At 49.2% G+C, this 15,829-nt stretch overlaps 2 protein-coding genes across 2 annotated transcripts; one reads left to right on the top strand and one right to left on the bottom strand.

The window, feature by feature from the left end:
• Positions 1-519: 519 nt before the first annotated feature.
• Positions 520-9,078, bottom strand: F4812DRAFT_376049 (ARM repeat-containing protein). The gene is made up of 4 exons (XM_047931987.1): positions 8,776-9,078; positions 6,590-8,679; positions 1,271-6,520; positions 520-1,165 (listed from the first exon to the last, which is right to left on the bottom strand). The coding sequence occupies exons 1-4, from the start codon at positions 8,909-8,911 to the stop codon at positions 611-613; spliced, it is 8,031 nt and encodes a 2,676-aa protein (XP_047790086.1). The 5' UTR covers positions 8,912-9,078; the 3' UTR covers positions 520-610.
• A 435-nt stretch (positions 9,079-9,513) lies between these two features.
• F4812DRAFT_376070 (P-loop containing nucleoside triphosphate hydrolase protein) lies at positions 9,514-14,744 on the top strand. Its single transcript, XM_047931988.1, has 6 exons — positions 9,514-11,219; positions 11,309-11,876; positions 11,940-12,037; positions 12,167-14,167; positions 14,295-14,370; positions 14,458-14,744. Exons 1-6 carry the CDS (start codon positions 9,688-9,690, stop codon positions 14,671-14,673), a joined length of 4,491 nt encoding a protein of 1,496 aa, XP_047790087.1. The 5' UTR covers positions 9,514-9,687; the 3' UTR covers positions 14,674-14,744.
• Positions 14,745-15,829: the final 1,085 nt, after the last annotated feature.

Raw genomic sequence — 15,829 nt, forward strand, 5'->3', positions numbered from 1 at the left:
ATTCATGCGATGTCATACCTACCTACCTAAGTTAACCTTGAACTTACTGCAGCTATACAGGTTTTGCCATGGTGGAACTGATTGGAGTGGATTGAAACAATTAAATTAAATTGAATTGAAGTGAGGTGTAAGAATCTTGTTGGTTGAAGCTATTCACAATGGCTGGTAAGGCGCATCTTGAAAGGTTCCGTGTGGCTAGCCCAATGGTACAAGTGTACGCTAGTAAATTCATATGGTGGGGGAGGTACATGGCTATATTCAAAAGAGAACCTATCCTGCGCGCGTGTCACCTTCCACTGTGGTATAAATTTACCTCGGAGATGATCGCACCATCTATGCGCATAGTAGAAACTTAAGATAATGTAAGAGCTTTAGAGCTTTAGCTTAGGTATTTCTTGCCGCTGCTCCTGTTAATAGGGGCCGCACCATGCGCAAAACTTACCAATCTTTTCAAAGCAGTAACGACACGAAGATACCATCGTGCTAAAATTCCTCCATTTTTTTCTACCTCATACGACTTTACCCATATGAACAAACCTCCATATGCTTAACATGCCTATATCCATTACTCGTGCCCTTCGTACTGACCATACATACACACAAGTCGAGGCTAATCTTGCGAGAAGACGCCACCTCCAATCTCCACCGCGCCTACACTCCATATCTCCTTTTCGTCTTCCTGTTCGTCGTTGCTCAATCCTAATCCGCCTTGGCCACCTTCCGCTTCTCTCCTTTCTCTCGCTTGGCTACCTAGCCTGACGGCCACCCGCTTGAAATAATCTTGCATGCTTCGCTTAGTGTTTGCTGGGAGTTCTGCACCCGCGCCGCTAATGTACTTCTCGAACACCTTAGTGTCTTCGTCCACCACGCTAAATAACTCGATGAACGCCGCCTCGGCCGCTAGCTTAACAGGAATGACCGGATCCCGCACCGACGCGAATACGGGCGGTGCTAATAGCGGGAGATGAGGACGAACTATATCCAGGTTGGCTCTCGAAACCGTTCGTACTATTACTAATGCAAGACGACGGGAATCCGACGGGTTTCCGGGGCTGATGATGGAGGCTAATGTCGAGAAGATCGGCTTTATCGATTCGAATGACTTTGGGGAGTCCGTTAACAGGTATTTGCCCGTTGCTAGAATGCTGTTATCCGCCACGAATAGCTGCATACAAGTTAGTAATGGCCATGATACCTCATTTATATATATTTATTCATTTTAATGAAAAAGGGAAAGAAAAAAGGGAGAAAAGAAAAAGGGCCAACTTACGTTCTTGTTAGACATTCCCTGGCAGAGCAGATCGGGCAAGTCTTCCGCTAACGGACTCTCTAACAGCGCCTGAGGAGATTCCACGAAAACAGCGTTGAGCGCGAGAACCGAAGCGTTGGTAAAGTGAGTCGTGGTCACGCGGTTCTTCAGCAAGCCGTGCGCGATCTCGGGGGGTACGTTCTTGATGAGCGCTCCGAGCAGTTTGGCGTTGGTCACTACCATCGCCGAGTCGTTCGTATCCGTGTCCATGTCGATCAATCCTAGTACCGCCGTCCTCGAGCTCTCTCCCATGTTAGCACCTGCTTTGCTAACAACTTCGTACAGCGCTTTTAACATGGCAGTTCTGACGCCCAGATCCGAAGTCTTGGAACCGGTGACGAGTTCCGCGATTAACGGATCTACTCGAGGCGTAAACTTGATCAATGTACCAAGCGCCTTGGCAGCACGAGACCGTAGTAACTCGCTGCCGGTATCCGCGAGCGCTCTTGCGAATGTTCTCTGGAGTTGAGGCAGGAAAGGCTTGAGCGCCGTCGGCATCTTCTCGAGCAGATTGTTGAGCGTTAGGAGAATAGCCGCTTTAACATCGGTCGATCGCTCGGATACCACACGGATAAGAGGACCGGTGATTTGCGTAACGAACGGCTTAAGAGAAGCTTCGCTTGTCCTATCGACGATATCGGATATAGCGAGCGCGGCGCTGGTTCGCTGTTCCGCAGTTCCGTTCATGAGACCTTGGAGGAAGATGGGAAGAATTGCGTTGATGCCCTTCGGAAGCTCGAAACCAGGAAGGTTGGATCCGGCGACGCCCACTTGTAATAACGTCTGTCTTGTGGATATAACAAGGGCCTCCATCTCTTCCTTTTTGAGTTTCTTGGTAAACTCGCTGAGGGCCGTCCATGCCGCCTTAACCACTTCCTTATCTCCATCATCGAACGAGATCAATAGTGCACGAACGATATCTTGGTTGTAACGCGAGTAATCCACGCCGGAGTTGGCGAAGAAGTTAGCAAGTCTCGATGCAGTGACGGCGCGCTTGCGGTGATCGTCGTTCTTGACCAGCTGCAACAATACGTTCATTACCGTGTTGAGTCCGTCGTACTCGTCTATCGATTGTATGACCGTGTCGAATGACTCTTCTAGCTCTGTACGAAGCTCTTCGTCCTTGGCATTCACAATGTTATCCATGAGGGAGTTGATGATATTCGGCAGACGTCTATTCATAGCGGTACCTGCGACGCGGGATAGAGACGCGAGGGCCTTGGCGTTGAAGGTGGAAATAGGGGGAGTGAGCAGCGTCGGAATAAGGTTTGGTAAGATGATGTTGGATCTCGTGGTCTCGGTGAGGAGAGTCAGGAGCGCGGACAGAGCATTATCCGCCTCATCTTCGGAGCGTAGAAGGTTGAGAAGGTACGGGAGTACTTGGTCGACCGCTCGCTTGCCGATAATTTGCTGCAGCGAGTCGAATGCTTCGGCGGCAGCTTCTCTAACGTCTTCGTCAGAATCTATGAGCGCCGTTCTCACAACGGATATTAGCGTCTTTTCGTGATCCTCTAGTGCTTCATCCGAGGCGGATGCGATAAGCTCCTTGAGCGCGAGACAGATTCCTTGTCGAGCGTTCGTATCCGTCGAAATTTGGAGGCCTTCTTCGAGAGTCGGGAGTAGGCTCGACAGTACGCCGTCGCCAGCCTTGCGAATTAACTCTCCCAAGGCGTTACTTGCGATAACCTTGTGTTCCATATTAGAACTTCCAAGGCGGCGGATAATTAATTGCGTGAGGGTAGGCGTAAGCTCCTTCAGAGTCCTTGGAGTAGCGACTAAAGCCTTCCACACGCTTACAGCAGCCGCGCGAACGGCGCTTGAAGTATCGCAGCGGCATATATACAAGGCGGAGAGAATTCTGTTACGCTTCTCTTCTCCGAGGACTTCGCGCAGGGACGCGCCGGCCTCCTTCGCGCTCTCTTCTTCATCCTCCGCATCAGCTTTACCGCTGATACCGGTGAGATTAAAGAGCAGGTCACCAACAAGCTCGACGGAGCTTAGTCGGATCCTGTAGCTGTCATCTGCTAAGCCACGCTCCAGCTCCGGCAGTAAAAGGTCGACAGCTCTAGCGGCGAAGTTTTTAACCAACAATCGACCGGCTCGGAGGGCTGTCTCGCGGATAGATTCGATATCGTCCGCAAGACCGGCGAGAATCGGGGGAATAATCTTGCCGAGATAATTGGCAAAGCTGTTTCCGAAGCATACGGGCAAGAAGATAAATAGAGACATGAAACCTTCCCTGACTGCGGGTTTGGAAGACTCCACATTTTGCAATATCGTAGGAAGCGTTTCCTCCAATCTCGTGGTGCCAAGTCCCGCCAGGACTTCGCTGAGGGCTTGAGCGGAACCGAGACGATCTCCCGCGCCGGTATCCGACTTGAGAGTCTGCATAAGCCCGGGAATAAGATCCGGTAGGGCGTCCTCGCCGAGCTTCTCGACCAAGGAGCCCAAAGCGCGGGATGCCGTTGCTCGCGTCGTCGGAACCGGATCGACAGCCGCCACTTTTAGCCCCGAAACTAGGACCGGAAGGTGCGCGATCAAATCCTTCCTTTCGGTAAGATGAGCCAAACTTCCGATGACTTGAGAAGCCTTGCGTTTCGTATTGGACCTGTCTCCTAAACCGCGCTGGAGAATTCTCGTAACGAGGGCAAGCGAAGGCGCGTCGAGGTAGTGAACGAATTGCACCTTGATGAGCGCGTCTAGAGCGTCGTCGGTGTATTTGGTAGGATCGCTCAGGGCCTTGAGTAAGATATCGACTAAGCTCTTCACTTCGGGATTCTCGATGACTTCTCCGAAGCGCTTCAAGCTCTTGTTCGCCGCTGCTCGTACCTCTTTGTGACTGTCGTTTAGAACGCCCGTTAGCGGCGGTATAATGTCCGGAAGGCTCTGCGCGAGCTGTTGCGGGTCCAAGTAAGCCATGGCACCTAGAAGATCGCAAGCGCCGCGTTTGCTACGCCATTGATCGTCATCGAGGCCGTTGAGAAGAGTCGGTAAAATCTGTTTCACACCGTAGGAGCTGAGCTTCGCGAAACAAGCCTTGGCCGCCGCTAAACATGCGTCTCTCACGTCCGCATTACTATCACCGAAGCCGGATAGAAGTTGGGGCACGATTTGAATAACGTACGGCTCAAATATACGGCCTAGAAGCATGGCGAAGAGTTCAAAGGCTAGAAATGCGCCTTCGCGCTGCTGAGGCTCCTTTCGGTTTTCGGTTGCGCTCTTCAACGTGATAAGAATTCGATAATCTCTTAATACGGAGATACCTCTTCCCTGGACCAAGCCGGCCAATCCGTACGCGGCACCTCGCTTTTCTGCGTATCTCTTAGATGTCAAGAGCGTATCGAGAAGCTGGTCGAAATATTTGGACGATTTATCGCCGCACGTCCGTACCAGAGGCGGCAAGCATTCCGCCACAGCGTATTGCACAGCTTCGGACGGCGTGCTCAAGGTAGCAAGCAGCCTCTCTAGAACGACTGGAATCTTTGGGTCGCCGGGCTTCAGATGCCTAGCCAGAGCACCGTACATAACGATAACAGCCTCGTTCACGCGATCAGCCGCCTCCGAACCTTTGTCCGGCGCGGCAAGCGTACGTTCGAACGTCTTCATGAGCTTATCCAGGAGCGCTCTACCATGGAGGTCAACAGCTGCTAGCGCCGCATCAAGCATCTCGCCCCTTACGGTAGCGTTTTGATCTCCTAGCGGGCCGCCATCGATGAGAAAGTTAAAGAAATCATCGATCTGCGGTTTCTGTAAGTAAGAAGCGAGTTCTCTAAATGCCGCCGCAAACCCGTCCCGTGCCTCCCAAGGATCCGATAGATCGGTTTTCTTAGGCATTCCATACTCGTCTAGCTGCGGGACTCGGGGCTTAGCAAACTCGACGTATGAAGATCGGAGCTTCGCCAGCACTTCGTCGACGGTTGAAGGGTACTCTTTACACGCTTCGGAGAGTGAGCGCGCGGCGGCTCTCCTGAGCTGGGCGTCTTTGCTCTCGAGATACGGAAGCATCTTAAAAGGAACGTCTTGGGAAAGCTTGAAGCCGCTCTCCTCCCAAATTTCGTGGCCTAGTTCGACGTTTTCGGGAATATCATCATGACAAGCGATCCATATCTCCTCCGAAAACTCAAGCTCGCTCATATCAACTTCGGCGCTGATTGACTGGAGAACGGTTTCGCGGACCGAAGCTTGCGGGACGATGACCCCTTTTGCGAGGACGGCTATCTCTTCGACGCTTATATTCGGAGCGACGCATCGGACCATGTCGGAAAAGCAATCTTTGATGATTTTGTAGTGCTGGTTATATTGCTGCATGGAGGTGGTCAGCGTAGATATCAAATCGGCTCGGGGGATCGTCTCGTCGGCGCAGACGTGAGTGTGGAACGCAAGGAATTCGATAGCCAACACAAGCTGAGCATCCCGCTCGTCAGCACCATTTCCGACGCCTCCTGTTCGTAGTATCACAAATATCAAGGACAACATATAAATAACGGAGATGGCGTCAAACGGACGCTGCTCGCCGGCAAAGCGGATGCGGTATAGGACTCGCGTGACGAGTTCTTCTAAGCCTTCCTCGGTCATATTCTCCGGTAGAGAAGTGATTCCTAGAGCACGCAAGGTTGCGACGCCGATAAAAGGTCGAATAGCTCCTAATCGTGGAGTGACGCGATCAGAACATGCTAGGTAAGCCGTAGGGCCCGCATCGCCTGTGATGAGACCGGCACCAGCTTCCAAGGCCGCTAACAAAGCACTGATCGAGGGTCCGATCCATAAATTTGGTTCCGTCGGTGGACTGCTGACGAGGCTGCTGATGATACCAAAACCTCGCATGAGTCGCGATTCTAAAAGCTGGACCTTTCGTCGAATTTCTGACTCTTTCTTCAGCTGGGCATTGACCTTGGCCTGTTCGTCGGCGGTAAGCTTTCTCTGTTGTCCCTTTTTCTGAGCTAATTGACTTCTGAGCTCTTCTTCCCATTTCAGCGTATCGTAGTCTCTGGTATTCTTATCCGGAAGAGTCTGCTTTTTCGCCAATACGTCGATAAAAGCGGTGCCTTCTGGAGTTCGGAAGATGGCCGCTTCGACGGGTCCTACGTCTTTTAGCTCTTCCGTGTTTAGGTCCGCTTGGATGAGCTCGACGATTTTTGGCGTCACAGTATCGGGAGCCACGAACGCAAGGTCTGCCGCAGCATTGCAAGCTGCTTGCTTGATGGATTTTGCCTGGTGTTTGTTAGTTTAAGTCACATAGATATCCCAATTCTTTTGACTGGGCGCTTGCTTAGAACTTACCTTTTGATCAAAGCTCGTCTTTTCTATCACCTGCCGTATTAATTCTTCTTCGTACTTCTGGGCTAAGCTTCCGGGATCAAGACCGACTCTCAAACAAAGATCTATCCAGCTTGCTCTTGGAATCAAATCATTTCGGGCGATAACTAGAAGCGAACACATCTGCTTAGCAAGTTCTTCTTGGGACTTTTCTGCGCCTAGTTGCTTAAATTCTTCCTCGCTTAAGCAGATCGACTTAAGAACCAGATGCAAGTGCGCATCTTCAAATTTAGCGGCCGCTGCTATGCTATCCTTATCTTCGGTGTGAGAAGACTCGATCCATCGCCATAAGCCGTCGATAGCGACCTCGGCAAAGAAACTCTGGTCGCGAACGTAAAGTTTCGAAATAGCCTCAGTGGTCTCTTTACGAACCTGAGGAGGTACGGCGGTTGAGGATACGAGATAAATGAGAGCTTGAAACCAAATCACCTGTGCATTCTTCGGAGCTTTTGGTATATCATCATATATAGCCGTGAGCGCTCGTAGAAACCATCTAGTATCGTCTTCTGTGGATAATCGACCGTAGACGCGATGATTAAAGAGAAACGAAGGTTTAGGATCGGCCACGAGACATTCTTTTGAGACGGATGTCTTCTTGAGGGTGGGTTTAATAGTAGCAGCACCGTCGATCTTAGAAAGAACCTTCAAAGATAGAACCGAAGAGACGTATGCACCCACGATCAACCCGCTCTGAGCAGCCGCTGCGGGATTCTTGATAATTTCAGCCCAAGTATCCGCAAGCGGCCCCGCGATAGCTTCGGCTAGCTTAGCAGCGTTTCCTGGAAGAGATCGAGCTTCTTGGCTAAAAGGTACGAATATTTCACCGGCTCGAAGTAGCCATAGTCTTCGAGAAGGTATCTTTTTATCGCTAAGACCTTTGGCAAAGGCGTCAACGGCGGGCTTCGGTAATTCGGTACCGTCATTTAATAAATAGGAGACTGCTCTGCCGATAACCGATATTTCCGCCCCCAAAGCCCCTTCGTTTCCTTCCTTGGTGGCGATCGGAGGAAGACTAGTAGCTATCTTGGTGGCGATCGAGTTAGATAACGGTACGTAGTCCAACATCTGCGAATGGAGAACGCGATGGTCTGCAGAAGCCAATTTTCCAGATTTCAGGGGATTTAGAATCTCCTCCGCAACTTGATCCGTAAGTTTCTCATCGTGACTACGAGATACCGCCTCCTTAAATGCGGCTAAGACGCCGTCGCGAATCGTAGCATTGCTAGACTTGGCATTCGATAGTAAGGGTTTTAGAAGACGTCCGCTTAGAGCTTGCGAAAGATCCAGGGATTTAGGAAGAGCGCGAATCAACGATGCTACCAAATCCAAAACCACCTCAGGAGCACGAAGGAGGCCTTTTTCGATGGGGGGTATAATATCCTTTTCCAGGTCTTCTAGAGTGACGAAATCGGAAAAGAAATCCCGTAAACCGGTAGCGATATGAGCGGGGATGGGCGTGCGAGATCCTATAAGTTCTCTGGTGAAAAAGGAGAAATATTCCGATTTTACGGAAGCCAATACATCCTTGGCTTGAGCGTGTCGAGAACTCACACCAGCGATGACACCCAGGAAGACAGCGTTTCTTGCCGTAGGCTGAGCTCCTTTGGCCGCAAGGGCTTTCACAGCATCCTGTATCACTTTGTCTCGAAAACCACCGCTCCAGAAGGCCGCACGTAAACCACGACGAGTTACCACCAAAGCAGAATGCGCAACGCTCGGTCTAGTTGTAGGCTGAAGGCATCTTTCGAGAGCAGCAGCGTCAGCGTAGATGACTTCCAGCCCGAAATTGTCCCACAAAGGCTTTCCGGCGAGTTCTTGCAATAGGATAGAACACCACTCGACCAAGACGAAAGCATTCTTGGGAGCTATTCCTGCTTTTTGGGACTCTTGTCGCAAAGAAGTAATAAACAACGTCAGGGCTTCGGCATCGCTAATGGTCGCGAAGACGGACGTAATACAAGATTCGACGGCTCTCCTAGACGGTCTATCATCGTAAAAACGGTGGGTATCAAATAGTAATTGTAGCAACGGCGGTATCGAGGACTGGTCGATAGCTACAATACGAATATCTACATTAGCATAAGTACACGAAATAGAGCATTTGACAGTCCAAGAAAAAAAGATAAAAAATAAGAATTAATACTACTTACTCTTCTCCCTTAGCTTCTCGTCAATTGTTCGCAACTGGGCTATGCGGGCCTTGGTAGAGGAGGAAAGGAGAGCAGGTTTAACTAAAGCAAAGTCGAGGCCAGCTTTTGAGGCACCATTCGCAGCCGCTTCAGTCATTTTGACGGACCGACGGGAGATCTATTGACATGATAGGGAGGTTGAAATTACACCTTGTGGTGGCCCCTATCATTCGGGGAGGGGTGAAGCACGATAATTAGTAACCGTTTGTAGAACTCTCTAATTTATCGTAACATTGACTTTCGTCAAGTTCATATTTGACGATGTGCCAACTACCTAATGTATGTGGGTTGAAAATATTGGTGGGGTCATTCTCTGTAAGCTTATCTTATCTTACCTTCCTACGGCGAATGACTCAATGGGAGCAAAAACAAAATGAGCACCTGCCTTAGCATTTCCTCTCGATGGCCGGGTCTTAACATTGTCGAGCTTTTAGAATTTTCAAACAACAAATATTATTAAAATAGGTAAGATAAAAAATATCAAAATTCTTCCTAGAATATATTGTATATACCCATAGCTTCATCCTATTTTTTACGATTTATTTTCATCGTTCTTTTCGTGTTATAGATGGTACTATTTCTGAAGAGAAATGCCAAGACCTAGCCTTGAATTCTTGAGCCTGCTGGCCTAACAGCAGCAGGCACCTTTACCAAATTATAGAAGGCGCCCCTCCACCCACCTGCTAAGCCTTTCCCCACAGCGCCCGCAAGCATTGGAACCCACTATGATGACTGGTTACACCTGAATGTCAAAGTTCGTTTACCAATAAACAACTTTTTTATTTTATTTTATTTTATCGAATTTTGGTGCTTTCGCGCGGGCGAGATTCGGCTTCTTTTTCCTTCTTCTCTCACTCTATTAACTAGTTAATAATGGCCCCTAAAAAAAAGAAGACGAAACCAGCAGCCAATCCGGCTCGGGGCTTTGCTACCACTTCGATCGCTTCAAAACCGAAACCGAGAGCTGAAATTGATAAAGAACCGGCGCAAACCGCTGCTGCTAACGAGGGAGGAAAGCTTGATGCCCCTCCAACGCCGTCATCTCGCGATCCTAACCCCCCACCATCGAATTCCAACTCTGACAACGCACCCAATACTTCCCAAAAAAAGGATTTAAGCCCGGAAGAGTTCGAGAGGCAGCTAGAAGAATCCGAGCTGCAGCTTCTAGTCGAGAAACATGCCCAGAAAGTAAAGAGGGACGCCCAACGCCAAAAGTCTAGACTCGAGACCGACCGTCGGCTACTTCGCGGGCAGGCAGAGCCTTTAAATACGAGAAAATGGCTACCTCAAGAGCTGATGGATCATATCTTAGACTTGATCCAGGCTGAAAATCGCTTCGGCGCATCCTCGCTGGCCCCTGAAGGTGCGAATAGCAGCGGCAAACTACCCTCAGAGGAAGATTTGGTGATCAAGTTGTGGACCCTGCAGCAGACCTTGACGGGCGCCAACTTCCCCGAGGACAAGGTAAAAGCTGTATTACAACACGTGCTCGACATTGCCGCCACTATAGGTAGCACGAGTAAGGATAACATTTGGGGTTTGGAGGAAGCTCTAGACTGGCTCGCTCGCGAATGCACGAGAGATGAGCTTCACGATTACGATTACAGGGGTAGGCCCGCAAGGTCCCAAGCAGATACGCCTGTCGACAGCCCTTTACCGTCCGGAGCGAATACTCCACGCCTCTTAGAAGTCAACAACGGACAGAAGCCTTCCAATTCTAAAAATGGAGCGCTTAATCTGAAATCGACAGCTTCGAAGAAAGTTGCTATCGTCTGCCACGAAGATATCGAGCCTGACGATCTCATCCCTGCTTATCTCGAAACTAAGGCAAAATTATTCCATCTTCAGAGGCCGAAGCAAGATAACAAAAAGAGGAAGCCGGCTAAGAATCAGAAATCGAACAGCGCGATACAATCTGCAGCGGAACTGTCAGGCGACGATTTAGAAGAGGCCAAGCTGCTGGCAAAAATTGAAAAAATCGAGCAAGACGTACTTTTTGATAAGTTCTTGGCCGAGCAGAAATGGCGAGCAGATCAGATAGAGTTGGAAAAAGAATTCGCCGCCAAAAAGAAGGCGGAGGCGGAGGCGCGGGCGCAAGCAGAAGAGGAAGCAAAGGAAAAAGCGGAAGAGGATGCTGCTGCTCCCGACGCGCAGTCGGACGATGACGAGGTTACCAAGGAAGCTCAACGGGTCGCAGCGGAGATCTTGCAGCAGGATGGCTCCGATGATGATCAAGCTCTATCCGATCTTTTCGCAAGTCTACCCGTTCAAGAGACCGACGCTGTAACGGGAAAGACGGCTACCGTAATCACCGGAGCCGATGGAGTTAAGATTACGATTCGGGACTTTGGTAAGTGGACGGGCATCAGCCCGATGCGCGTTTTAGAGGAAGCTTGTCGATCAAGGTATTTATTATCCCCCCTTTTTTAATAAAAAATTCCTTTTTTTGGGGGGAAAAATAAAGCCTCTACTTTCTCCGCTAAGTTTTCGTCAGGGACACTTCCGTAAAAATCATATATAAACTCGTATCTGAAAATGCATATTCCAATCGTCATCTAATCTCTGTCCAATGGTCCAAAGCCCAAGAGCTTATACCAGTTCCCGAGATTCCCTCTATCGAGAGTGTCATCTCTCCTCAACAATTCCTCTTCCAGATGGCCTCCGTAGCGACCCCGGATTCTAAGCAGTCCGAAGCATATATTGCCACTTTGGCGCTGTTTGTGATTTTTGGATTCACCAAGGAAGAGAAAGTCTTTATGAGGTTACCTTCTGTCTGGAGAGAACTATGGTCGGAGCTCGCAGAAGAAAAGAAGAACCGGACCGACGCTGCGGACCGAGCGGCGATCAAGGAACTCCGCGCATTAGTTCGTGAAAAGCATGACCAAGAGCTGGAAGATGGCGTTCTTCTCCAAGGCGCTTTCAGAGGCCGCGGTTCGCAGCGAGGCACGAACGAAACGGGCGACGATTCCAACGCGGAGCGAGTCGCGAACGCGGCCGAGCCGGAATATTACAAGAGAATCTGGGCTGATAAATCTAGCACGCCGAGATTCCAATCTATGCTGGTTAGTGCCTCCCGTCGCATCGCATTTCTTTGGCGTAAGTTATATCTAACATGCTGTATCTAGCAATTCCGAATGCAACTTCCGATGTGGCATTTTAGAGAGCAGGTTCTCAGCGCTATCGAGCGAGAACAAGTCGTTATCATCTGCGGAGAGACGGGATGGTATGTTTATTTTTATTTTTATTTTATCTCCCCTTTACATATATTATACAAGAAAAAAAGAAAAAAAGAGAGATGAAAATGAAAAGTCGCACAAAAGGTCATACAAACTCATAGCTAACGAATCTCTAGCGGTAAGAGTACACAGGTACCATCATTCCTCTTAGAACACCAACTATCTCAAGGCCGGCCGTGCAAGATTTACTGTACGGAACCTCGACGAATATCCGCCATATCGCTTGCTCGCCGTGTAAGTGAAGAGCTTGGCGAAGGCAGAGGCGATCTTGGTACTTCTAGATCTCTCGTCGGTTACTCCATCCGTCTAGAAGCGAACACGTCAAAGGAAACTAGATTAGTTTACGCCACGACCGGTATAGTGATGAGAATGCTTGAAGGTTCCAACGAGCTACGCGAGATCACTCACCTAGTCCTTGATGAAGTTCACGAGCGCTCTATCGATTCCGATTTCTTGCTTATCGTACTCAAGAAGCTGCTGCTTCGTAGAAAAGACTTAAAGGTAGTTCTCATGTCCGCCACGGTCGACGCGGAGAGGTTCTCCAACTACTTAGGGCGCGCTCCTGTGTTAAACGTGCCCGGTCGCACGTTTCCGGTACAGGTGAAATACCTGGAAGACGCCCTCGAAGCTACCGGTTACGTACCCGATCAGTTAAAGCACGAGAAGATGACAGATTTAGACGACGATCCGGCAGAAATCGATACTGCTGATTCAAACTCTGCTACAGCCGCCGCTGCTAAAGAATTAAGGCAATATTCTGCCAGGACGCGGAACACGTTATCCCAGATGGACGAGTATCAAATCGATTTTGACCTCATCGTGCAACTAATCGGGCGCATAGCCGTCGATCCATCTTACGTAGATTTTAGCAAGGCGATATTAGTATTTCTCCCGGGTATTGCAGAGATCAGAGCTCTAAACGACTCCTTGCTGGGCGAGCCTTTCTTCCAGAGGGGTTGGGAGATATTCCCGTTACATTCCACCATCGCGACCGAGGACCAGGAGCGAGCGTTCCTTGTTCCTCCGGACGGCGTTAGAAAAATCGTGCTGGCAACTAATATCGCGGAAACGGGTATCACTATACCTGATGTGACTTGCGTTATCGATACGGGAAAGCATCGCGAGATGAGATTCGACGAGAGGAGACAACTTTCGCGTCTTATCGATACTTTCATATCGAGAGCGAATGCTAAGCAGCGGCGAGGTCGAGCAGGACGTGTTCAGGAAGGTCTATGCTTCCATCTCTTTACGAAATACCGTCACGATCACTTGATGAGCGATCAACAGACGCCAGAAATGTTACGTCTCTCACTACAGGACTTAGCTATACGCGTCAAAATCTGCAAGATCGGTGGTATCGAGGAGACTCTTGGAGAAGCGCTTGATGCGCCTTCCGCGAAGAATATCCGAAGAGCTATAGATGCTCTTATCGACGTACGAGCTCTAACGAATACCGAGGAATTAACGCCGTTAGGACACCAATTAGCGAGGCTGCCTCTCGACGTATTCCTTGGTAAGCTTATACTTCAAGGCACGATTTTCAAGTGTCTCGATATGGCTATAACCGTAGCCGCTATACTATCGTCAAAATCACCATTTACCGCGCCTTTTGGTCAGCGAAGCCAAGCAGATCAGGCCCGTAAAGCTTTCAGGAGAGGCGATTCCGATTTACTTACCGTATACAACGCATATTTGGGTTGGAAGAAGGTGTGCCAGACGTCCAATAACGACTTCCAATATTGCAAAAAGAACTTCTTATCGCCCCAAACGCTGTCCAACATCGAGGATTTGAAGGGCCAGCTACTCGTCGCTCTCGCGGACTCGGGCTTTTTACAGCTGACGGACGAGGAGCGACGCACTCTAAACCGTCTTCGGTATTCTAACAGGAGGCGCCAATTTTACGACCTCCCCCAGAGAGTTAATATCCACAGCGATAACGACGTCATCGCGGCGTCGGTAATCGCGTGGAGCTTCTACCCGAAGCTCTTGGTGCGCGAAGGGAAGGGATTCCGTAATGTCGGAAATAATCAGAGCATCAGCCTGCACCCGTCGAGCGTTAACAAGGGACATATGGAGCTGCGGTGGTTATCTTATTATCATATTATGCAGTCCAAGCAGTGAGTCTATTTTATTTATTTATTTTTCATTTTACTAATGTTTTTTTTTTTTTCTTTGTAACCCTTCCCCCCTGGCTCCCCCCTTTTCCCCCTCCCTTGTGTAAGTTTTCAAGTCTAACAAAACCAGGTTCCTCAACGCCCACGAAACTACGGCCGTCGAGAATTTTGCCATCGCCTTGTTATGCGGTGACGTGCGTATGGATGTAAGTACCTTTATATACCCCTAGTTCCTATAATTCCTGAATAATTTTACTATTTCCTACGAAACGACAACTAACCCTCAAAAATAGATGTACGCAGGCGTCATCGTACTCGACGGCCACAGGGCGCGCTTTAGCGTACCCGACTGGAAGACGATGCTCGCGATCAAGGCGCTGCGAACGCGGCTGCACGACGTGCTCACGCGCTCGTTCCGCATGCCCGGCAAGCTGCTCACGGCCCAGCAGGAGAAGTGGCTGGACGCCTGGCAGCGAGTCTTCAGCCAGGACTTCGGCAGTAAGGCCTAGGATGCCGTCCCCACGCCCTGTCCGAAGGCGGTAGGGATTCTGCGGTTTAGGAAGTGAAAAAAGTCGGCGTTGGCGGACCGAAAACGGCGGTTTAAAGGGTACGGAAGGCTAGATAAGGGAGGGTCTTCTTTTGGCGGACGGGTTAGCTTGTATACCTTACATACATACAGACGGACAGACAGACGCACATGCATGCGTGGATATCATGCGCACTGTTTGTTTGTTTTTTCCCGGGCGGATAGGTTAAGCAGGTGGTTAGAAGACCGAATTCGGTACGCAATGCGCGCGTTAACTCCCCCCTGAGCTTCCTCGATGTTACTCTCATAAGTCCGGTCCATGCACGATGGGATGGGATTGGTAAGGGCACGAGAATATCATGGTACAAAGGAGTAGACGCGTTGATAGAAGCTCAAATACATATTTCGCGATGAGTTCAATGCTTAATTAAAATAGCCAACCCGAGCAGGGTGGGAATTGGCGACTACGTCGTTCCTACAATGGCATTTATAAAATGTGGAAAATCAGATCCGTAGAGAATTACGGTACTACTTCATCTCACGTAAAACACAGCAAGCACTCAGACATAAGAAAAAAAGAAAATAAAAGAAAAACATTCACACTTAGACGTTCATTCGTCATCTTCCAAATAAAATTGAAAACGTACAATTCAGCCAGATTTGACTAGGTACCGTAATACATTAACTATGAGCTCACCCGCTCGCGCAAGCTAAAGCTAGATAAACAAGACAATGCCAGTTGAACTTTATGAAAACATGACATGCAAAGCAGCTCAGCTTTGCGTTACGAAAAACAAAAAAAAAATTGGCATAGCAATGAATACTCGACTCGAATAAAAATAAGTAAATAAAAAAAAATAATAATAAACAACACCTCGTACCAGCAAAGCAAAGCAAAGCCCCCCTTTCATCCCCCTTGCCAATGATAATGAGTTCGACCCCGAACCGAACCTGACCGAAAACCGAAACCCGATGATATGATGATTGAGTGATTGATTGATTGATTGATGATGATGATGCCATGAATGTCATGCCTGTTCATTTGCCTTTCGTGCCCCTTTTTCTTCTTTTTCTTCTTCCGTTTCTCTCGCATGTAGAATAATTAAATAGGGGTTAATCTTAATGCTGGGGGTATCAAA

The sequence above is a fragment of the Daldinia caldariorum genome (assembly GCF_022478825.1).
Source record: "Daldinia caldariorum strain CBS 122874 unplaced genomic scaffold F4812scaffold_8, whole genome shotgun sequence".
In the NCBI taxonomy this organism is placed as follows: domain Eukaryota; kingdom Fungi; phylum Ascomycota; class Sordariomycetes; order Xylariales; family Hypoxylaceae; genus Daldinia; species Daldinia caldariorum.

Bases quoted from the DNA above. Each gene is read 5' to 3' on its own strand.
- F4812DRAFT_376070 (XM_047931988.1), top strand. From the start codon at position 9,688: ATGGCCCCTAAAAAAAAGAAGACGAAACCAGCAGCCAATCCGGCTCGG. The intron at 11,877-11,939 runs GTTAGTGCCTCC...TGCTGTATCTAG, and splicing joins CGAGATTCCAATCTATGCTG to CAATTCCGAATGCAACTTCC. The intron at 12,038-12,166 runs GTATGTTTATTT...ACGAATCTCTAG, and splicing joins ATCTGCGGAGAGACGGGATG to CGGTAAGAGTACACAGGTAC.
- F4812DRAFT_376049 (XM_047931987.1), bottom strand. From the start codon at position 8,911: ATGACTGAAGCGGCTGCGAATGGTGCCTCAAAAGCTGGCCTCGACTTT. The intron at 8,680-8,775 runs GTAAGTAGTATT...TTCGTATTGTAG, and splicing joins CGAGAAGCTAAGGGAGAAGA to CTATCGACCAGTCCTCGATA. The intron at 6,521-6,589 runs GTAAGTTCTAAG...AACAAACACCAG, and splicing joins AGACGAGCTTTGATCAAAAG to GCAAAATCCATCAAGCAAGC.